Consider the following 24516-nt stretch of genomic DNA (forward strand, 5'->3'; position numbering starts at 1 on the left):
GACGACTTCAGTGATGTCACGAGCTTCGTGTCTTTCTGCTGTAGGTATTACTATATATATACGTAGTTATACGGTAATGTTGAAAATAACTTTAAAATTAGAGTATATGTATATCAAGAATAATTTCAGAATTATTAAAGTAATTCTTGAAAAGAGTAAAGAATTTGTGGAAGAAATAATTTAATAGTTAATGAAAATTTGATGTAAAACTGAAGAAAGGGCTAAAGCTCAGCACAAGCTTCTTTTATGAATCCTAAAAGCTTTATAACTTAGCAACGTAGTCAATATATAGAGAGATTACACTTAAATAAAATCTCATAAGAAATTCATTTTTAAAAAAAAGATATTTATTAACACACCATAACTACAGTGTACATATAACGCAGACAAAACAGAATTGCAAATATTGGAAGAAATTAAAGAGACAGCACGGAGCACAAGAAATTATAATTGTTCTACCAGTAAAATTCTCTTAAATGCGTTTTAAATCCTAAGAAATTACAGGTTTCCTTTTCACAAAAGAAAGTAACACTGCTCATTGACAATGAGATTCTTATCCATCACACACAAAATAAGATCAGATAAAATTTTAATTGCTATTGAATTTGGTGTATTTTTCCCTTCCAATTTCCCTCAAATGCAGTTCTTGAGGACTGATACTGTCACCAAAATAATACAAGCCTAAGAAAAAAAAGAATACTGTAGCACTTGAAAACTTTAGGTTTGTGTTTAAGAAAATTGATTTAATTTCAGATTCACCCAATTCATTGATGTAAAACGAAAATTATCCCAAACAACAAATTTCTATGTTTTTTGAGAAGCATAAATATTTTCAGTTTGTTCACCATTCATATAGATCTGCCTCTTTGAGGGTGAAACGGTAATAAATTGTCTCAATAGCTATAGATACAGATGTATATGAAAAAAGTTGTCAAATAAGAATTTCAAAATAGTAATCCACTGCAAAATCTTAATCATTAATCTACGTCGTTAACCTATTCGATTTATCACAACTTTGGTTCTTGGACTAGATTATCGCACTGCCAAAACCAGGGCTTGACAAACCCCAGGCGACTAAAAATTTAGGAGAGATTGGCACCTAAAATTTTATATATGTGGTTGCTAAATTACAGTCAGGAAAACAAAATTTTTGCAATTCATGTCAGCATATCTATCAACATGATAGGAGGGTTGCTATCCCTCAAGCAGAATATGCCGAAAATTGCAACGTACTTTGCAGAACAATCCGGAGGAATTTTAAGAAAAATTGAGAAAACACTATTCTGGGAATTTTTTACCTCAGAACATTTTCAGTCAGACAGGTTCTTTGCAAAACATTGCTACGTTCTGGAAAAGTTAATTATTTTTTACTTATTTTTCTCTGGAAAAAGAAAAGCGTTTGGCACTTAGATTTTCTTGCGATTTGTCAAACCCTGGTCAATACCTACTTGAATAATCCCAGATAGACAGAGAACCCAAATCATGCAATTCACTCCAGTGAGAGTTGCAGACATTTTTCAGTCCTTCAGATTGACTGCTTTTTGTTGAAGGCTTTTATCCATATTGCTGCTGTTTTGAAAAGGTTTGTGTTTATCCTCGCAAGAGAGCTTTTTGAAATCCTCATAACCTTGTGCACATCCAATTATTTTGAGGCTTCTCTGGTTTGAAGATGACTACTACTTTATAGAGCAATTAACAACAAATGAATAGAAAATATCAGTTACACAGGTTGTTTCAGAACTCATGATGCATATGTTAGGGGTGTTGGAACACAACTAGACAAGCACAAATCACTATACAACAGTGCCTGGAACACAAGTTGTAGAAGGTGCTTCCTAGCATTACGTCCACAGTGTGAAGCACTTGGCAGCTGCAGTTTTGAGCAGTTGCTGTGATGTCTCTGTGTAGTTAGTTTGTTTTTGTTAATCTGTGTCCTTTCATTCTGTCTCTATCTTGTTTCTCATTTCATGATGTGGCTGCTCATTGTCTCTTGTGCTCCTTAGCAAGATCTATAAAAAATTTATTTTCCCACACTATAGCTCTCCTTTTCTCCTCTAGCCAGGGCTCCCACTCAAAAAAATGAGAAAAAGTAGGATGGGGGAAGGGTAACCCCTTAGACAACATAATCATAGCATAATGGGAAAAAAATCCCTAAAAAAAATTTCAAATGAAAATAATTTTTTTAATTTTGAATTAACTTTTTTTTCCCCAGCATTATTTCAGTCAAGTCAAAACAAAATGACAAATGACTTGGTTACAAAACCAATTTTTGGCCAAAACAGTGCACTAGCAACCATAGATAATTCTTTGCTGTCTCTCCTCATATATATTACATTCTTTTTTGGAGTCTTCCAAAGTGAAGAGCTTGTCAACTCTCTTCGACAAGGCACAGCAAATTTCGAAGACGTATGTTTTTTAAGAATGACGCACCTTCGAGACCACTTTCAAAAGCACAATGCAAAATGTGTAAATTACAAGATCTGACGTAAATAAGGCAAGCTGAACCAGATAGTTTTACTGTGTTGTTCATCATTTTTTAAATTTTACTGTTTTGTTCACATTTTACTGTTCAATGCCAGTGTAATCATTTTTGACAAATGAAGCACTTCCATTTTTAGCTCTTTGCTGAGCATTGTAAATATTATTTATGCCTTAAAAATACAGAAGACAACTGAATGCTATTGGGTAGCATCAGAATCACCAAACCTAGAATAGGCCTATGTATCCAACTGCTTTGGAATGTGAACTGTTGTTTCACCTATTCGCACCATAATTTTGAATGATGAAAGTTACTGTCCAAGACCATGAAGTAATAAATACAAAATTATTTTTCCATCCAGACAGAAGTTTTTAATGACTACTATACTTGTTGAACCCTCAAACTAATCAAATGAAAAATTAATCAATTAAATGGTCCACATAAACCCCCCCCCCCCTTCCAAATTAGCTTAAAAATGATACAATTTCTGCTTTGGCAGAATCATTAATTGCATTCTCCAACATTTGTAATATTTGGCAATATATCAATAATTTCCTGCTCAATTAAAATCTTACACAAATTTTGTCGATAGGATTTGGTGGAAAAGTAATACGAGTGGGAGCCCTGCCTCGCATTTCTCATCAAGATACAGGTTTTTTCCTTCTTTCTTTGTACGTAATCATATGTTGTTTGAATGACGTCACTCAAGATTGTAAAATTTTTAAAATTCATTCTTGGCATTCAAAATATTAAAAAAAAAATTTCGAATAACCAATAATAATTCCGCCAGATATTCTTATACATATTTTATTGAGTAGAATTAGTGGTAATTTTTTTTAAACTTTTTGAAGATGACACTTTTGGACCCTTTCCTCATAAGCAAAGATGGAATTTTTTTTTTGCTCAGTTAAAGGGGTGAAAGCTATGATCAGACATGCACATGTCCCTGCTCCGCTTTTCACAAGCAGATGTCTAAAAAGGCCAGATTAATTTGCCATCACCATCCACTGATAATAACTATTCATAGTTAGTATACAAAACTACTTCCACATTCAAACATGCACTTATTCATTAGAAATTCCATAGAGGGATAAGGTATATGTGTGGTTTAGTAGTAGTAGTACACAAAACATACTCGCTTAAAATCATAACCAGTCATCTAACTATGACAGCATATGCTGTTGTAACAATGTTTCAGTCTAATTATTTCAATTATAATTTTTTTGTTGATTTAAAAACACAGTTAAGAAGAAGATGAAGTCAGTTTCAATTTATTCATAAAAATTTTAATCAGAAAAATATATTTTATTAGCTTCAAACTTTCAAGAAAAGAAAAATTAAAGGGCCAGATGACTGGTTAATCTCCAATTCATGGCATAGTGATATATAAGAGAAAGCATTATATATAAAACCATTATTTGACATTTCCCACTGTTGATTCGATTGCAGAAATTTTTTTTTGAATTAACGTAAAAAAATAGTAGACTTTTCTTGTAAAGGAATCACAGTAATAATGATAAAAAACACAAGTAATAAAAAAAAAAAACAGCCTTATATACAATATAACTTCAGCAAACTCTGGAATAAAGAAACAAAAGGTGTGGTGGGACTAAATAAAATTCTCTCACTTATAGCTTCATTTCTTTCTAAATAACAAATCAATGAACACAAATTTGACTAAAAATGACTAAATTGGTAAAAGATACTAAAAAAGAAAGCAATAACAACAAAAAAAATTTGCAAAAAAACAACAAAAAACACACAACAATGATTATAAATTGTGGGTGGGAAAGAAAAAAAAATCTTCATGTAGCGCCTAAAAACCTTTTTTTTTCACTTAATGGGCGAAAAAGGCAATGGCTTCAACCATCGACTCCTCATCTCTCTTATTAAAGGAACTGCAAATACATACAAAAATATAATAAAAACCCACATTAGTAGGTTAGTGATATAGTTTGAAATTACAATCTGAAACAATAGAATGCATCGTGAAACTTATTAACAAACTGGTGCACCAAGTTACAATTTGAACCGATTCCCAAAAGTTTCTCGTCTAGAGAACTCATATCTGGAAACAAATCTTTCCAGTTCAAATAATTATAATCACTTTCATTTGTTCTCCATCCCTATAATATTGATAACATGCTATACAGTAAATTATTATGCGTAGAATAAAAGTTGTTTTGCTCACAAGACAAATCAGTACATGGTAACTTGTTTGAAGTGCCCGAACTGTAGTGCGTCAAATAAGCTTTTTCTCATGCGTTACAAGCTCATAACTCATTTCTTTCTAAATGTAAATTTTCACTTGCATGTTAAAGCATTTTTAGTGAATATGTTTCTGCTTGAAACTTTGATTTATATCTGTCTGCAATGGCAGTTAGAGATTTTTTGAGTATGTGAATTATTGTTCATAACTCTCCTAACCTTATTTTTCATACATATATATATTACACTTTACTTTAGTTCAGTGGTTTTCAAACTTGACTCCCTTGCCCAATTCATCATTTATCTGTGGCTCCCAGGAATAGTTTATTAGACATTTTCACTTATAAAATAATTACTTCAAAACATAAATTAGCAGACAAATCAATATCCCAACTTGCAGTGACGTCCTTGACAAAAGTTGGCAATACCCAGAGGAGCCGCGATGCACACTTTGAGAAACACTGCTTTAGCTCATCAAATACTCTAGAGCAGTGTTTTTAACTGCCATTCAGAAAAACATTTTGTACAATTCATGTACCCACTACATAATTTTAGATTTAATAAATAAAATACCTATATAATATACTATATTGATTTTTATCTTAGCCATTAACAGGTCTGTGATTTATTACTATGTATGTATTACTGTTAGGTCTATGATTATCTATCCCATTTGCACTGGTTTATAGAACAGTTTAACTATCTTCTTTGGTTCATGGGTGTAAAAAAGGTGGAAGAATACTGCTCTAAAGGGAAAATGTCTACTTATATCATACTTCAAAATAATAAAATCAGATTAAACTCTCAAATGGGCTGCTGGTTTAGCCTGCCCAAATTGCAAACAGAATTTTAAAATTTCATTGTTGAAAAAACATAACTCCTATTACAACAAATTTTTTTAATGTGCTAAGTATTTTTGTCAAGTTTTTTGTACTTATTCAAATAAAAAAAAAGCTTTTCTGTCCTCACCTGTATGAGCCACACATTCATCCCAACCAGGTTTTCTCCAAGCTGCATCCCTCATATCTTTGCGAACTTGCAAATCTTTGTAACCTAAATATAAAAACTTCAGTGTAAATAAATTTAATTTGATACAGCATAAGCAAATATATATGTACGTCTTTTATTGAATTAAAAAAAAGGGTGCATCTAATACAAAACTTTTGATTGAAAGACAAAAGCGTTAAAAAAATTGAAGTGAATCTTGTATTTAACTGTACATGCACCTCTTATACATATTTCTAAAGGCCCGTTTACATGAGGCAAGCGCTTTAGTTGGTAACTTAATTTTTAGTTGCCAAGTACGATACAATGTATGCAGACGATAAGGGTCGTTTGCACGGCTTTAGTTGACAAGTGCACAAGTGATTTAGTTGGTAAGTCAGATAAGAACGGTTCTATTTTTTCCGGTTAAGTAGACGCATGCGCCAGTGGGCATGACCTGCCGCGCTGGAGGGGTCATTTTGTTCTCTCACGGAGGGGTTTATTTTGATCTCAAGCGTGAACCTGTTCATACTCCGTCGTCTCCTGAAGTTTCGCTAGAATTCCGCGGAAATATTGGATGGTGAAGTGGCCAGAGGACACAACCTTCAAGTTTGTTGAAAAATATCTTCGCTATGAATGTTTGTTGAACTATAGAAATGAAAATTACCTTAACAAATAAGCTAAAAATTATTCGATGTTGGAAAAAGCTATGGAATATTCTGTCGGCGTGATGTCAGGAGTGGAAAAAAATGAAGATTCAAAAATATATATCGGGTGGGGAAGATTTATATATTAAAAACTGGAGGGGGGGTTTCGAATATTTCTCTCGTCCAGAACGAATTTGCTGCCATCTGTTGTAAAAATACATGATCAAATATTTAACATAAAGATGTCATCTCTATAGATTAAATTAAAAAATATTAATGATTTCGAAAATTTGGAAATAATTTTTGTTTAATGAATTTTTATTATTTAATTTTTAACCCTTAGAATTTCCTACGAATGCCAAGAATCTTCTCCAGTATTTTCGGCTACCATAATTAATAATTTATCTCCTCTTCAACTTCGATTAAAATATCATATAATCGATATTTACAACTTGGACGAGAAATAGAGCAATCTTATATTTCTTCTCGATGACTTACATAAGTTTATAATATGTTGTGTATTCTTTTTTCCCCTGTGGCGTCATCTCTCGCCCCCCTTACGTGGGTGCAGAGGCGAAAAAAGGGGACAAGCGAACTGTTTCCCTTGCGTGACCTACTTCTTGCTCAGTGTGTTGCTCTCGTGCAAGTGAGAAAAAAGTTTCCCCTTTTTTATTGAATAAATTTATTTAAGTGAATAAATTTATATTCTTTAAAAAAATATCATATAATGTGGCTCTGACCACAGTATTCTTAAGTTCTACCTGATCATCTTCATCCATCGTTACGAAAGCTATGAGCTTTAAAAAAAGCACCTCTCTGAATGCCAGATAAATAAAAAATTATTACTATTATACTCCCGCGCTTTGTGCGTCTGTCTCTCTCCGTGGATTTGAGTAGACTGAAGCGCGCATGCGTTAACTGCGCTCACCTCCATAAAAATTATCCAATGAGCGCTTACTTGCCATTCATCGTGTGGACAGTTTCAAGAAGAATCGGTAAGTTAAAATTAAGTTACAAGATATACAGAAGACTGTATGTTGTGAAGATATTTATTATTTCCAGTCTTCTGTATATCTTGTATCAACAAGTGGAGAGCGACATTCATGTCATATATATAGCCATCTGGTGGCTCGTCGTCCATGAGCTATTAGCTGATCGGTTTCACCGTCCATTGCACGGTTCCGTTCAGCTCTAGCGAAGGAAAATCTCTATCTCCTCTGTAGCTTAGTGGTCAGAGCACTCGTCCGGCAATCGAGGGACCCAGGTTCGACTCCCGGTAGAGGCAGAGAAGAGTTTTTTCCTTCCTTAAAAAATTAACATCTGAAATAATAAATATCTTCACAACATCCAGTCTTCTGTATATCTTGTATCAACAAGTGGAGAGCGACATTCATGTCATATAAAATTAAGTTGCCCACTAAAGCGCTTGCCTCGTATAAACGGGCCTTAAAGAATGATACCAGCTTGAAGGTGCATTGTGAGTGTGTGATCCTAACGCATATTTATGACTGATAACTAGGGCAAGTCATATTATGTGCATTTTTTAGCCATCTGTCATATTTTAGGAATTTTCCAAGCAATCAGTCATACGTTTTGGCCATTTTGATCTATAGGCACTTACAATGAATTCTTGTCTTTTTATTTTTCAGAAAAAGCATTGCATTTCCCAGAGTGGCTACTTTTTTTATTTTTGGAGGATCCTTTTGATATGTTTCTGAATGGCACGCCAAGCACCTGTGAAAGATCTTGTTCATTTAGACACTCAAAAACTTCACATTCAATGCATTTTCATCATGCCCAAACACAGAGATTTACATCAGGAGAGGGGCAGACTTCGTTTTGCCACCACTTCGTCACTAAAATTCCAAAGAATTTTTTTGAATTTGTTTCTTCCTTAGAATTGCCATTCCCACAAGTTTGGTAGTTGCCCCTCTTTGGCTCTTGCCTCTTTCTTCAATTCTGGTACTGCCTGATGAAGTTAATGTTCAGAGTAAGTTCAAAAATTTTTTTCTGGGCTTTAGGGAGAATATTTTCATCACTGATGGTAGCTACTGTGTAGTCATGTGAGCATCATGAGAGATTTGCATCATGAGGACCTGGGTTTGAATCCTACTGGTGGCTGGCTGAAGTTGATTTTTTGTTGTTTTCTAGCTTCGGGCATATATAAGTTGATCTTCTCATTGAAAAATCTTGCAACAGATCTTACAACTATGGCCACAACCAAAAACAAAAATTGACACAATCGGCCCAAATGAACAAAAAGCAAACTTGGCGCCCTTCCTGGTCCAGCGCTTGCCCTCCACGCTTTCCTCTAGTTTCAGACCTGCCTACAAACTGTACAAATATTCAAACATTACACTTCACTCACAATTTGAAACACAAATGGCAGCACTAACTTCATATGCATGCAGATGGTTGGGTATATCGAGTATCAGGAAAAGAACATACATACACTTTTGGCTTAACTCGCATCTGAAAGCGGATAAAATGGCAGTGAATTGCTCAACTACGGTACACCGGAGTTGTGCTCTGTGTAAAAGAAGAAGCATTACTGGTACCACTGTATTTTGTTTTGTTAAATGTGTTAAAAGTTCCAGCACAAAAACCGATTGAATGCACAGCAACATTACAATTCAGCTTGAGAAACAATCAACGAGATTACAGAAACTAAACGTCTGCTTTATGACAAGCCTTTTTCAAATATTGCTTCATCTGGGGGAATTTTATCGAATTAAAAAAAAAAAAACAAACACATTGCAAAGTAGTTTGCTTAAATATTTCTTGGAAAAAATTAAATAACAGTTTTTTAAACATGAAACTACATCACATAAAATTCAGTGCGATTCTAGAACTACCAAAAAACAGTTATTGCGTATAATGTAGGCATGGTTTTCATTTAATCTGGTGAGAGAATTTTAATTAAAATGGTAAATTGATCTATTTTATGTTCATTTTTCAACTTAAAGATAAGAAGAAATAACTGAAAAAGAAGAAACGAAATAATGGGAAAATTTTAAGGTAATCTTTTCATGTGTTTTAGGTCATAAATTTGAGTCCTAGAGACAACCAACTCTTTACGAGTATGAAAATCTTATATGCAAGGCATCAAATATCTAATAAAATTATGGTAATAAAATATCGATCATTGAATAGATATCAATGCATTTCATCTGACACTCTCCACAAAAAAAAAAGTGTTTGGAAAAAATTATTTTATGAGTTGTAAGAGCAAGTATTGTTAGCTATAAAATTTCACTTTTAAAAACATAAGCTCCATGATACTTGTTGAGAAAAAAAAAACAAAAAACAACAGAAACATACAATAAAATGGCTTTAATAAATCCTAAAAATATGAATCATGTTTCAAAAAATAACGGGCATTGCGAGACTATGTACTTGACAATGTGTATGACATTGTAAGGAAATTAGATTGAACAAAAACAAAATAAACATAGAAAAAATTCACTTGAAGTTGAAAATTCATCTTGGCAGAGAAGAAAAAAACAGCAAAACAAAAACAATGATATTACCCCACAAATGGTGTACCATGTACAGCTGGCCTATTTGTGAGAAGAAACCAGCTACTGCAGTATCTTTTCTGAATCCTACAGCTCTGGCCCTGAAAGAATGAAAAAAAAAAATTCAAATGCAATTCCGTAATATTATAACAATATGTATAAAAAAATATATATATATCACTGTTATAATGATATGAACATGTAATGACTGTACAGTAATATATATATGCTTTGACTTTTTTGAAATGAATGATTTTTAGCCAAAAATGAATTTTTTGGCTAACAAAGATTTTTTTTTCATGGTTTTCAACATTTGATAGCAAATATTTTAGTTGATATGGATGTAAGTGCTAACATAATACAAGTCAAGGAAACATTTTCTGGATTTTATGCTGAGGTGAACTTGAAAAGAAAAGTCACTTGGTTTCTGCCAGGACTCAGGCCCTATTGCATTCCGGGTAAGCATGATACCATCTGCACCACCAGAGACACGACCCTGCCTTCTTTATTTCATGCATTGTGGCGCGAAGAGCTGAAGTAGAGGCACTAGTAGCCTTCTCTTAACTTCAGTAAACGGCTCCCAGGAGGGACAGTAGAAATACAAGCACGGGCGGAGACCAGGTGACTTTTCTTTCCGAGTTCCCATTGACATAAAATCCAGAAAGTATCAGTTTCCTTGATGTATCGAGCTGAAGAAAAGCTGACTATCTCTATAATACAACTGTTTTTGGCTGAACTTTTTTGTGCGCGAACCATCATCAGAATTACTGTCACTTGAGGCCCTTGAAGTTGGTTTTCTGTGGTTCCCACCTTTAAGGCATGAATGCGAGCATATCTCCCTGTTAGAAGTCTTGCCACAGAGAGCCAGGCTTACAATGGTACAAATATTCAATCATTACATTTCACTCACAATTTGAAATATAGATGGAAGAACTGAAAAATCATACATGACATTAGATACACACTCAGACTATTAAGTACAAACTTTGTTACAGACTGTGCCACGAAGCTGTGCTGGAAGAGATCTCAGCAAAGGGATAAGTTTGGTGGCCTAGGCCTGGCATTCATTTATATCACTAAGCTTATGCCCCTCACCTTGGAATCGCTTTTTAGATACACCTCTGGTTCTCTGTGAGGAAGGAGCATTTGAGCCATTTTATGTCAACCAAATGATCAAGCAGAGAGAAAATTTATGTTAAAAAATACTTAAAAATTTTCAGTATAATTGGTAACTCTCTGCATCAAACTGGACATTCTAGAAGATTTGCGCTCCATCATCTGCATATACGAGATGAGTAAATGAGTTGACCTCATCACATAAAGGGAGACACCCAAAAAGTTGACTGGGTTGTATAGATAATTGAAAGAGCTTCAGTTTTTCATCTTCCTTTAAATTCTATTTCAACTGATTATGAAATTATTTTGGCTTTGGTCAGCTTCTATTCTGTTGATAGTGCTTTAGAATTTTATAAAATCTTGAGATTGTGGACAGTATCTAAAAATAATCAAACAATTTTTCATTGAAACCTATGGAAAATCCTGTTTTGGGTAATGAATGTGAAAGGAATGAATTGTATTTGATAGTCAACTTATCACTAGAGATAGGACAAATATTCGGTTGCTATTCATTATTTGGCCCTTTTGCAGAATATTCAGTTTGGCCAAATATCTGTGTAAGTTTAAGTGCAATGAAATAATTAAAAAAAATTATATTAGAATTTTTTTTTCTCATAAAACTAATTTACTAATCATATTTTATTGTGTAGTGTGTATCCCTTTCTGTGAAAGAGATTATGGCAGGGAGAATTTCTAGGATAAGGAAAACTTGAAACTGAAAATAGAATCTTACAATGTGAAATTCAGCATGAATTACACAAGTTCATTAACTGAAAGATATACCTAAACAAGAAACACATTAATCTACTGAAAGAGGCAAAAGGGGTAAAGAACATTTAAAGAGGAAAAACAAGAAAATAAGTCCTAAATTATATGATGCATTACTATTAAATAAGGGTTGGCATTTTCTTTTGATTAGATGTAATATTGTAACAAGTGTTGGGAAAAAAATTGATTCTGTAAGTAATGTTAAAATACAATATATCATTGTCAAACTTGATTGTATCATGGGAATAAAAATCTTTCAATTAAAAGTTTAGTAAATACTAAATTGTATAATTAAAATTCAAAATATCAATCATTTGAAATTACCAAATAATTTTATTTTCAATTAAAAAATACCAATTTTATTTATAATTGTCATGAATTTCAAGAAAACTGGTATTCGGCCAAAATATTGCATCTTCTGCCAAATCACTATTCATCCCATCCCTAGTTATTAGTATACAGGAAAACATTCAGAAAAAAAAAAAAACAGTATCAGAGGTGCAGAATAAGTCCACTATAGTGAAAATAACAAAATACTCACCAATTATTTCCCCATTCAATCATGGTACCAGGCTAGATAAAGGGGGAAATAAAAACTTCATTAAGTATTATTTTGATTTGAAAAACAGAAGAACAAAATCTAACAACACTAATTTTTAAATTGGCTGATTTTATATGCATTGTCTACTTTTCAAAACAGATCTACCTCAGCATTTGACATGTCAGTTCCCTAACTTCACTGGTGCACATGCAAACTGATATTCCATTCGAAAAGTCTCTCTGCAGAGAGCAGATAGACCATTAACATGATACTTAAGTAACACAAAAAATTGACGCATCTGCCATTTTCACTTTAAAATATGGGAGACAGATGGCAGCTCCACTAAAATGAAACACAGAAAACTGACAACAAATGTATTGGTACCATGCATACTCTTAAGAACTTTTGTTCCGGCATGTACCAATTTGTTAGAAATTTCTCAGAGGAATGTTTATGAGGTGCAAAGCCAGGGTCGAGAAATCGAAGGGTCCAGGTTGCGATGATGAGTAAAATATTCTACATACGACTGCTAAATTGGAGTCAGGATACCACAAAGTTTTTGAAATCAACGTTAGTATATTTAACAATATGTAAAGGGGCCACCAAGTTTCAGAAAAGTTAAAAAAAAAATATTTAGATAGTTTTCTAGGAAAAACTATTCTTGGCTCTAAAAAAATTTAGTTGTTGCCTAATTTTTGTTTTTGGTTTGTCAACCTCAAAGCGGCATCTTTTGCATTGTTCTGCAACAAGCCCTCGGCTGACTGGAAAAATGTTCGGCAGTAAACTTTATTTTTTTATAGGGCTCTACTTCTTGTGAAAATGACCTACAATTTTGTGAAAAGTAAATTTCAGGAAGCAAAATAATCAATTAATTTTGTATAAAAGAAATAACAAACAGCAAAGAAATGCTGTTTATTTTCACACAAATAACAAACGGATACACTCATTCTACAGGAATGCTTCGATTTCTCTCTGAGATAGGAAGCACGGCGAGTCCCGTCCTTCAATGCATAAAAGAGATGAAATTTCAAATTCATGGTTTTCGTTAATTTGCATTGTGCAAAGGATCCGGAAAACAGAACCCAAATTTCAGCTGGACATAATCCTGGTTGTTTAGTTATGAAAAAAGCTTCTCCTCCCTTCTTTGTCCCGTCACTAAATTTTTGTAAAACAATAGAAAATCAATTCCAGCCAACCAGTGCTCTGTAAAACTCGGCCCAGTAATGAGTCATTGAGAAATTTTTGACTTGATTTTCTATTCACATAAAGTTTGATCAGTTTGTTTCAATAATCAGTTTTATTTGACACACATCTGTAGAGCCTTACGTTTTGTCTCTTGCATATACAACAATTTTATTGTGATATGACATATATAAGATTTACAAAGGTGCAAGATCTGTAGATCATAGGTGCCATTTCCCAGAGTTGTAAAGTCTGTAGTCATTCATGAGATAAAATATTTTGTTACCAAAGGAAACATGTCACACAAGTAAAAAGGGAAAGTTGTGATTTTTTTTGGAAGAATGCGTACAATGACCACATATGATCTGTTTTCAGGGTCATTGCACTATTTTCTTGTAATTTTGGCACCCAACTTTTGTTTTCATGAACTCCCATTTTTTTTATGAAGCCTATTTGAATTTTTGATCTTCCCTGAAATCAAGTACTAAAAGTATTTTGCCAACTTATAAATTATGTTACGATAACTACAAATATGTTGTATCTCACATATTTGCTATGTTAAAGGGTTTTTTTCTCATAGAATTCATTTTAATATACTGTTTCCTGATTTATAGAAGAGCTTTGATTCCTGCCATCTGCAATTTTGGCAGTAATTGATAACTTTGCTTACTTTTGGCATCATGTTTGACCACAATTGCCAATTTTCCATATTTGCAATCCAAATTTACAGTATTTTTCTCAATGGAACATGGTCAGTCTAGGATTGCAAGGACTGAGGGATTTTTTTAGTTTTGCAAAGCACAATTTAGCCCGGTTTGCATGGAAAATAAAAATCCTGGTATTCTTCACTTAGAACAGGGGAAAAAAATACAAGATTATGTGAAAGGGTTAAGAAAATTTTTACCCAAAATCCCAAGTAAGCTGGTGTAAATCTCTCCCCCTTCTTTTTTCCTCTCCCCTGAGAAGTAAAAAGTAGTCAAGCAGGTTTATGTTCACCCCCTCCCATTCTTCTGCAACCTGGCTCTCACATAAACGGAACTCCTGAGTATTTTTCTATGAAGGTACAAAAAAATTTGGAAGAATCTGGTTTCAGATTGGAAGATTTTAATATTACAAAAATGGAAGGATTCTAGATGAAATGGAAGCATAGGCACCTATGTGTGATGCTTAGCCAACATAACTGTAAAACATTATCTTTTCTTTATTATTCTTTAATCATCCAACACTTAAAAGAAACTGAATGAAACAGTAATAAGAGCAGGCAAGAATATTCGTCCTGACAAGAAATCAGAGGTAAAAAAGCTCCACTTACTTTCAAAACATAAGATCTCATCTCATACATTTTATTTTCATTCCTAGGTTCTGGATGGCCCCAAAAGCTAAAAGGAAGCATGAATTGGTTTTCTCTAAATCGCAACAGCTTTAATCGATCGTTCGATAGGGATTGCAGGTCCCTGTCCTTATGACAAATGTCCTGAAAATCAGATGCGTGTGTGTAACCGTGTTTAAACCTCCAGATATGCACTATATATACAGACAAAAGAAAAATGAGTGGAGTTAATCATTTTTAGTGTATTTCACTAGTAGAAATTTATTTAAATAAGCAATTTAAAACGTGTAGTATGCTATAGGTCATTCAGAGGGGTACACAAAAAAATAATGGGTAATAATGAAAAAAAAGTTCAGTGTCAGTAATGATACAATATTAAAGACAGCCATACACAGACACCTGCCCCAAGGAGTACACGAGCACATACATTTTTTGGGATACTTGAAGCATTTTCATGCTTTGTTGGCATTCAGATTAATATTATTTGTAAAAAGGAAATGTTCTGATGAACAACTGTGGTTTGCTTTTTTTTCTACGATTATGCATGATTTGAAAGCAGAAAGATCAGATGTTTTTATTTTTTGAGTGCTTTCAATATCATCAGTTACTTACTTACTTTGTTAAATGTGGGAAAACTGTTTTACCCACATTTAACGCTGTTTTTCTCGACCTTCCTCCATTTTTCGAATTCAAGTATCTCAGCGAATATTGCATTTGGAATTGTTTTTTGTTGGAATCAAGAGAGACAGGACAACACATTTGTAATTGGGTTTTTGGAGACTAATATAACTTAACATTTTTTTAACCAAATACTATGCAGTACTCAGATACGTCATTCATGGTGCAAGGGGGGGTTTAAAAAAAAAGTTAAGTTATATATAGTTACTATCAACAGCTTGGTAGTAAAAATGATACATCCTGTTACCAATGCACATTGCATACTTGTAAAGAAATGTGAGAGAAGGATAAAATATATTAAAATTATCGAGACTCTACTGCACTAAGTTGTTCATGTGCTATCTTGTGATGATCCACAGAGTTTGAGGCTAGCAAGGGATGCAGTGAGTTGTGATGATTTGCAATTCAACTTAACTTAATGCTGGGACAAAGGCACCACATGAATCCAAATTCTTGTATCATAGTTTCATGTAAATTTCATTTTAATAATGAAAGATCGGAATTTATGGGATTTGAAAATTTTGCATAGAATGAAGAAAAAAATACAGGGAAATTTGGATTACGAGTAACTCGGCTTACGAGTGTTTTGCAATATGCCCAAAAATTTTACACATACTGACTTGCCAAACGATTGGACTTGATGAACTAGTGATATCTCACACTAGAGCAATATATAAACCAAAACCTTCTAAATGAGGACTGCCAGAAATGATAAAATTTAAGTTCTCTACTAATGAGCGCAGAGGTTGTTTTCAACAAATTAAATTTATTCAGTGCACAATGTGATTGCCATCAAAAAACTGTCGTACCAGGCACAGATCTGTGGGGGGGGGGGGGTACCCCCCAAGAGAAATTTAAATATATGATTATATTGCATTTAATAAATCCATTGAAAATTATTTGTATGAATTTTTTTGGTTAAATAACAAATTCAAGAAACTTTAACCAAAAAAAATATAAAAACACCAGGGCATTTTTTTGAAAAAAAGTCAGAACAGAGAAAAAATCGTGACTGTTGCAGAAAATATGGGATGCATGGTCACCTTATTACAGTGTAAAAAATCACCCCTCCCAACAGCAAGCTCTAGATTCGCCCATGTCTTACATATATATATTTTACTATGCTCAGTGTTTAGTGGCTATTCATGTGAATTTCATTCAACACATGCAATCTCTTCACAAATTTGTCAACAGTATTATATTTCAAATCAGTGTACTATCAAGTGAAAATCAAGCAACGGATTACAAGTGCTCAAAGAATTACAACCAAAACCCATATATTGAGATATTAAAACAAAAGATAAGTGTTTATCATAAAACAAGCCATTTCGCCCCAAATTCCAGAAGAAATAGTGAATGAAGAAGGGCTTTAAACATGGCAGAGAAAATGAATATATGCAGTTTTAAAAATTCTGGTAAAGAAAAATAATTTATGTTAAATTTCCCCATTGTAGTCAAAATGACAGCTACCATCTTTCTAGGTAGTTCGAAATTCTCATCGTTCTTGTGCTAAACAGGTCTGGTCTAATTGTACTTCAAAAAGCTTGGTTTCGCCACCCAAATATATGCCCCACTCCCATGTCTTATTTAAAATTTATTACTTGTTATATAAACATTGCAGCGATGAGGAAAATGACAAAAAAATACATAAAATGATGTAATAATCAAATTCCTCATATAATTCTGAAACATAATATACACTTCATTTAGGGTAAAAAAAACTCACTATACTGATCTTGATCACCGATCTCTACTCTCCAACTTCCTACAAGTTCTGTGCCTTCTGATTTACCTTGAGCAACTTGAACCCAATTTTGACTGCAAGAGAATTCAAACCTGTGCATTAATCACCTCGTTATCCAAATATAATTTCTGAATGCATATAAAGATACCAAAATTTGGAATAATTTGGTTTTCCAACTGGAAGATTCTGATAAGGCTGAAAAATCAGAAAGCTTCCGGTCAAATCAGAAGCATTAGCACCTATGTCCAGGGACCGATTTCCACATGGGTATTTGCCCAGGAGCATTTTTTATAATTATAGTTATAATTATATTAATTGATTGTTATAATTGTAGGATATGTGCAATAAAAAAATTAATATAATTTTTGAAAATAATTTTTCAGAAACACTGAATAACTCAACAATGATAACTTCCCAACAACAGCCACATTTCTTCATTCTAGTTATTGGCCAATGTTTGGAAGTGTCACTTCATTATCATATGAGGCGCGGTTCAAAATTAAAGGCAATCACGTATAAAAAAACGAATGGCAATACCGATTGGTTCGCGTAATGCATAGCAGCATTACTTGGTTTGTTGGGAATGTAACCGCCATATTGCAGACATTTGATTGTTGTTTGTCTTCGCAAGACTGTGTTAAAATCAGTGCGGTAATAACAAACCCCTCTAGTGGTGAAATTTGATCAGCGATTAGATTTCTAAACGCAAGAGGACAAAATGCTGCTCAAATTCACACAATTGACGGTGAATTTGAGCAGCATTATGTTTCCATATCATCACTGGTGATGAAATGCGGATTTCATACGTCAATGCTGAGACGAAAAAACAATCCATGCAGTGTGGCGTCATTCCGGTTCACCTAAACTGAAAAAAATTCAAACAAATCCAGTCTCAAAGGAAAAGTCTCCATGGCAACTGTATTCTGGAACCAAAAGGGTGTGCTTTTGATTGATTTTCTGAAACCTAGAACAACCATTACATCATAAGTCTATTGTGAAACACTTTCTAAACTGTGCTGTGGCATTCAAAACAGATGATAGGGAATCCTAAGCTCAAGAATTGTTCTCCTTCCTGATAATGCACGACTGCACGAACTACGGAAACAATTAAAAACTCTTCCGATGGGAGATTTTTTGATCATCTGCCTTATTCTGATCTCGCCCCCAGTGACTACCATCTCTTCCGACATCACAAAAACTGGCTAGCATGTACACATTTTGAGAAAAGTGAGGAATTGAAAATCGCAGTGCAAAACTGCCTGAAATCCCAGGCAGCGGAATTTTATGCAGGTCTGAAGAAACTTGTTTCACGATAACAAAAGTGTTTGGAATGACATGGTGATTATGTAGAAAAATAAAGTAACCATGTAAATTTTTGAAACCATTTATAAATTTGTCATTTATTTCAATTGTTTTCATTTCATTAGTGATTGCCCCTTAATTTTGAACTGCACCTCATCATTCCCTGTTTGACCTATTATAAAAGCTACAGAACTTACTAATTCTCTAGATATTCATCGGTACATTGAGGCTTGACATCGTGAACTAAAAGAAAAGCATACAGAGATATTGTATTTATTAATGTTATATATATATATATTACCTATTTTCTACACAATAGTGAAAATTAAAATTAAAAACTGTCTATAGAATATCGAAAATGCTTTACTAAGTCATTGATTCCCTACGGAAAAGAAGTGTGGGAAATGATGCACAAATAGCTGGGAGACCCACTGAAAACCTTCTTTGAAAGCTTCTATACAAGCTTGTGAACTGTTAAAACACGCAAAACGAAGAAGACTACCTAGAGAAACAATTTATTGGTAATTTATCACAATTGTCATTTTCTCGCTAAAACAAAACATAGCCAGAAAGGGATTATTATACCAGTGGTTCCCAAAGTGTGTGATGAGGCTACTTGGGGGTGTTGCCAACCACTGTCTGGGGCATTGCTGTGAGCTGTCGATAATAATATGTGCTGGTTTGGTGTTTTAAAAACTATTGTTTGTATTCTTTGTTAGACTATTGTGTGGAATCCATGCACAGATGTTTACTAGGGCAAGGGCGCTGACACAAGTTTGAGAACTACTGGCTTATACTATAGTGGTTAGTGATAGTTTATCCAATAACAGTATTGACAGTACAAAAGTTAAAACTAGCATTTCATACCGTACACTGGCCAGGGGATCTATCGCCATTGTCAATTTTAGCCATTGCAGAGGGAGACAGATATGACAGCTAACCAAAGAGACCTGAGACACCATTTAGAAATGTTTTGTGCTCAAGAGTATAAGCACATCAGTGTTGTCATTTGGGGGGGGGGAGACAATCGGTGCTTGAGCACTCATATATGTATGTATATATGTCACACAATAAATATAATAAATCCTTTATTACAATTATGGGCACATAATAATAATTGACTATTATGCGAACTTACCTTTGTCTTGGTAATTTTGATAAATTTATCACTTTACTGGAGATCATGCATAATAACCAAGCATTGATTAACTGGTCAATTTGATAAATAGTTGGAATTTATCTGTGATTATGCATAACTCTAGTGTGATTGGTGAATTTGATGTGTATGAAAAAAATTTCAAATGAGTCTAATATGTGTGATGTGAATATAGTTAAACCCCAATATAATGATAAAAAATTTTATGATTGTACCCAGATATAATGATACAATAAATGTATAGTATATCATATGGTACAGTTTATCGTGGTTTACCACTGATATGATGTTTGGGTATTATACATAATCACTGGCAAACAGTTTTTTTTTACTTATTAAATTTACCAATGCCGTTTGGGTATGATGTGTAATTCCTGGTGGAAGTAATAAATTTATCAAACTTACCAAGATGATTGGTATATGCATAACTTGCTATCATGTATAATAACCGCATTTATCATAACATAACTCAAGTCAAGCTGCATAACACTTCTGAGGTCACTGTGTGTGTGTGTGGAGAACAATTTACTCTATGAAATTTCATTGCATGTAAATGCATATCAATTGTTTACATATTTCATAGAGAGTAAAGACATTAATGATTTTGCTCTCACATTGCAGCTCGTATACTACATCAGTGGTTGATAGGAGGCGAGAATGTGAGTCATGGCCGGGCTCTATCTTTCGGACCATCAACAGCTTGCTGAACCAGCTCTCATTGCTATTCGAATAATTACATGCGGTCACAACCACACACCTGAAATTAGAGAGAGAGATTAGTCCATTACGGTCAATAAATACATTACTTGGTCTCAACCTTAAAGGCAGATTCATAGTTTTGCCGCATATGGGCTACACAAATTTTTTTGCCCTTCCCACATTCGTCTAATTTTCTTGACCATCTTCATTCCTCGAATTTGCCCCCCCCCCCCACCCTAAATACATCTAGGTTTATATTTTGGTCATTCACGTTTGCACATTTTTTGGTCAGCCACATGCCTCTTTTTGGTTGCTCATTCACACATAACCTGATCCCCTGCTCTGTCTTTCTTTTGGTTAGTTGCATGCTCATATTCATTCTCTTTAGGTCACTCATTTTGTTGCTCATTGACTTGGTCTTTCATCCTCTAGGTCAGTGTTTCCCAACCTTATTCTCCCATCGCCCCCCTCTCTTCAGAGAATTTTTTTCCTCCCACCGCAATCTAACCCATAGGATCCTATGTTATACCAGTAGCTTCTACCGCCCCCCCCCTGGAACATTCCATGGGTGTTAACACCCACGCTGGGAATCACTGCTCTAGGTCAGTATTTCCCAAAGTGGGCAATATCTTCCCCTAGTGGGTGATGAAATTGTCCCGGGGGGCGGTAAAAGCTACAAATATAACATAGGATCCTATGGGTTCTCTGGGTAAGTGGTGGGATCGGCCGTCTTAAGGGCATCATGGGCTCCCGGGCCGTGATTTTTCTGTGGACCCGTATTCTCTTGAACCGCGCGAGGCCCATGCGTTAAGACAGCACTGGGTGAGCTTTACATATTTTACCGCCCTTCTCCCACTATACAAATTTTCTTAGCCGCCCCTTCGAACTTACCGCTTTGGGCTATAGCCCGCTTAGCAACGCCCCCCCACCTTTTCCCGTAAATACGCCTCTGTCTCAACCTCAATGACCTCTAACGAAAACACCGAGGCGGATATGTCAAAATTCAAAGCCACGAATAAAGACGGCATCAAACAACAGCGTTCATTTTCATAATAATTTTTTTAATACAACGAGACAACGTCGAAAATTCAGAGCGTCACGAACCCATTAATTACCTCTTGCTAATTGGCGCTAAAAAGCTATTTTTGAAAACGGGATGCAACCCAACACTGTAAACAAGACGAGCCATGTCTTTCGTCAAAACCATCTGTCACGAACAAACGTCTCGGTCTTTCCGCCTCTCACTTCATTAAAAGAGATCTGATCTTTTGTTTCTTTTGAATGTAAAGAGATGGCAGCACTCACTAGCGTTTCAAATCTGCCTCCTACATACGTTTTGGAAAATTCGTCCTTTTGTCCCCCTTTTCAGGTTTCCGGAATCATTCTGTCTTTATATCAACGATTTTTTTGGAATCTCTCTGGAATCTATATCTTTTCATTGGCATGACGTTTGCGTGTGTTTTTCGCCACACAATTTTACACATTTTGACCAATGGCCTCGAAATTCCCATGAGAATCCAAGTTGCATCCAGGTAGGGCAGATGCTATTCTCACTATGGCCCAGCCCAAGTAGCACAAAGATCTATATCGTAAAATTTCAATTTCCAATATTGATCTATATCGAGCCACGATACATGGGTGGAGATACGGGGGGGGGCATTGCCCCCCAGCATCAAAGGTGAAGTCAACAGATCTAATGTACATATGTATAAATGAATCGAAATCATCATCATCATCTTGCGCCCCCCCCCAGCAATAATGACCGTGCCCACCCCCCTCAGACTTCCAAGTCTATCTCCTCCCAAAAACAAGAGCAAATTTTTCTAAATTAAAAAATATGTGCAATTATAAAGTGGCAATTAAAGTTACGGTGGATAAGTTCTTGCTCCTCCTAAAATTCCAACATCTACGATGTAAAACATACACAGTAAGAATTCAATTATAACTGACGAAATGATTTTGATATATCAACATAATTAATCCTATTAAAATCAAAATTTCATATGAAGAATTGTTCATTCAAACGTTTTTAATTTCCGTTCAAACAGAAAATTGTACACTTGACTTTAAATTTTCTCCAAATTTTTATTCGAAGGCAATATTTTTATTTGAAGGCACACAATATGTTGATATATCAGCATATTGTGAGTCTGATATATATCTTTGTCAGGTTCATAATATAGATCTATGTTCAGGATATAGAGCTATATATTTCAAACTATATTAAAATAATTTATTGTCCGAAGTTGTTGTCTTTCAAAGTAAAGATTGTTCACATGGAATCAAATTCATATTTGACTGAAAAATCAAAGATTTGATCAATTAATATCATAAATAATTTGCACCATATAAGACAAGATTGTTCTATATCATTGTTATGACATCTGATATTCCTCTGACATTTCGATATAAAACGATATGGTCCAGATATTGTACTATATCGTTGTGCTACTGAGGATGTTATAAGTAAGCCATGATGTTGCAGGATTATCCCAAGAAGGAAGATCACTGAAATCTAGCTCACGATAGGCTCGGATCTAGGATGACGTGTCTGGAGGGGCGATTTATTCATCAATGTTCGGTTGGGCTGTCTCGTATTTGACACAGACATATTTTCACCCTATAATTTGGCTGTTGGGAGGGATTATCATCCCCCCATTTCTAGATCCTTGTCTGCCTGGCCCAGGGTTCCAAAGATCGTTTTTATTTATAAAAGTTCAGTTGAAGTAGAAACGGCCACCCTCCTGGATGAGGGTAGGGTGCCCTGGATAGCACAGGGGGCCACCAGGAAAAAAATATGATCCCAAGGGGGCCCATGGGCTGAAAAAGTTTGAGAAACACTGATTTATACGAACTTTGATGATGATGGCGATGAAACACATGGCTTATCATGGTGACGCCATCTATAAATCATTTCTGATCACAAAACAACTGATTGTACACTATCTGTACTTGGTAGTAATATGTACTTGGTTAGCCCTAGTACATAAATGACAGCTACGGATTAACATTTCCCGGGATTTTCCTCTATCTTGGAAAGCGGGAATTAGAGTGCTCAATTCCATTTCCTGGGCAGGGCCGTAACTAAGCTGGGGCAACCGGGGCACAGCCCCGGGGCTCCCGAGTGAAATAGAGGAGGGCCTCACGAAAAACTTACACTTATTTTACATAATGTTTTTCTTTTTAAGGGCCCTCCACTTCAAGAAAATGTCTGCCCCGGGGCCCCGAGAAGGTACTGTTTCCAGGATTCGGCAAAACATATCATATACTTCTTGAAAACATATAAAAAATTTAAGTAAATTTAGAGGCGTTTAATAGTAAAGTATTAATATAAAAAAATTGTTATTATTTAAAGTTTATATTAACTGATATCATTAATAGTTATGGGTTCATTAATTTCTTATAAAAAAATTGAATAACTAATATTTATTGATTTGTAGAAATAATTAGTTCTCTTCTCACCGAATGTTCGACTCCAAACCCGGTTAATGTGTCTGGGGGGGGGGGGAGGGAGGCGGTGGGAGGTGAATGTATTGTATCTCGCGGATTGTCAATAGTGATTTAAGCATAAAATAATATTTGCTAATGAGTGCGGTTGACACACTATTATGATTTCATTATTGCACTGTAATGTCCTCATTAATTAGAAGAATTATCACAGTGTAAACTATTCTACAATGTTGTTGGAAATAATGTAATTTTATAAGGAATTTCTTCAGAAAAATTTACTAAACTACGGAAAAATTTATTTTTCCCCCCACTTGGGAGCAATTTCAATATTTGTACAACAATCATCCAAATAATTTGAGCTAGAAATTTTTTACTCTTTTGAAAAACACATTGCATTGAATTAGCTTTGAGACAATTAGATTTGCCGTCGCAAAAAAGGCTTCATGCTCTGCACTTACAGCAGAGAGCTAGTTAATCATTTAAGCGGCACAGCAGAACCCATTAAATACCCTGTAAAATGCCATATTTTTGTTTTGGTGCATTAGGCTTTTTTTTTTGTTTTTCGATTTTCAGCAGATGCAAATTTAGGGATAAAGAGTTTACCTTCAAGAAATTACCTTCACAAATTATCTGGGCTTGTCTATTCTAGAATAAGGGGCTTTCAAGGCGGCGAGATATCTCGTCAGTGCAGCTTAAAGGGTTAATAAACGAATT

General features: G+C 34.5%; 1 protein-coding gene across 1 annotated transcript; it reads right to left on the reverse strand.

Moving 5' to 3' along the window:
• Positions 1-325: 325 nt before the first annotated feature.
• On the reverse strand, positions 326-21576 carry LOC149089688 (protein NipSnap-like). Its single transcript, XM_089237416.1, has 9 exons — positions 21468-21576; positions 20268-20410; positions 18695-18740; positions 17178-17269; positions 14756-14967; positions 12262-12293; positions 9849-9937; positions 5657-5740; positions 326-4377 (listed from the first exon to the last, which is right to left on the reverse strand). Exons 1-9 carry the CDS (start codon positions 21557-21559, stop codon positions 4313-4315), a joined length of 855 nt encoding a protein of 284 aa, XP_089093542.1. The 5' UTR covers positions 21560-21576; the 3' UTR covers positions 326-4312.
• Between the last annotated feature and the right edge of the window lie 2940 nt (positions 21577-24516).

The sequence above is a fragment of the Pholcus phalangioides genome, unplaced genomic scaffold, assembly GCF_987345545.1.
Source record: "Pholcus phalangioides strain wild (caught in Gottingen) unplaced genomic scaffold, Ppha-v1.0 ptg000001l_1, whole genome shotgun sequence".
Classification (NCBI taxonomy): Eukaryota; Metazoa; Arthropoda; class Arachnida; order Araneae; family Pholcidae; genus Pholcus; species Pholcus phalangioides.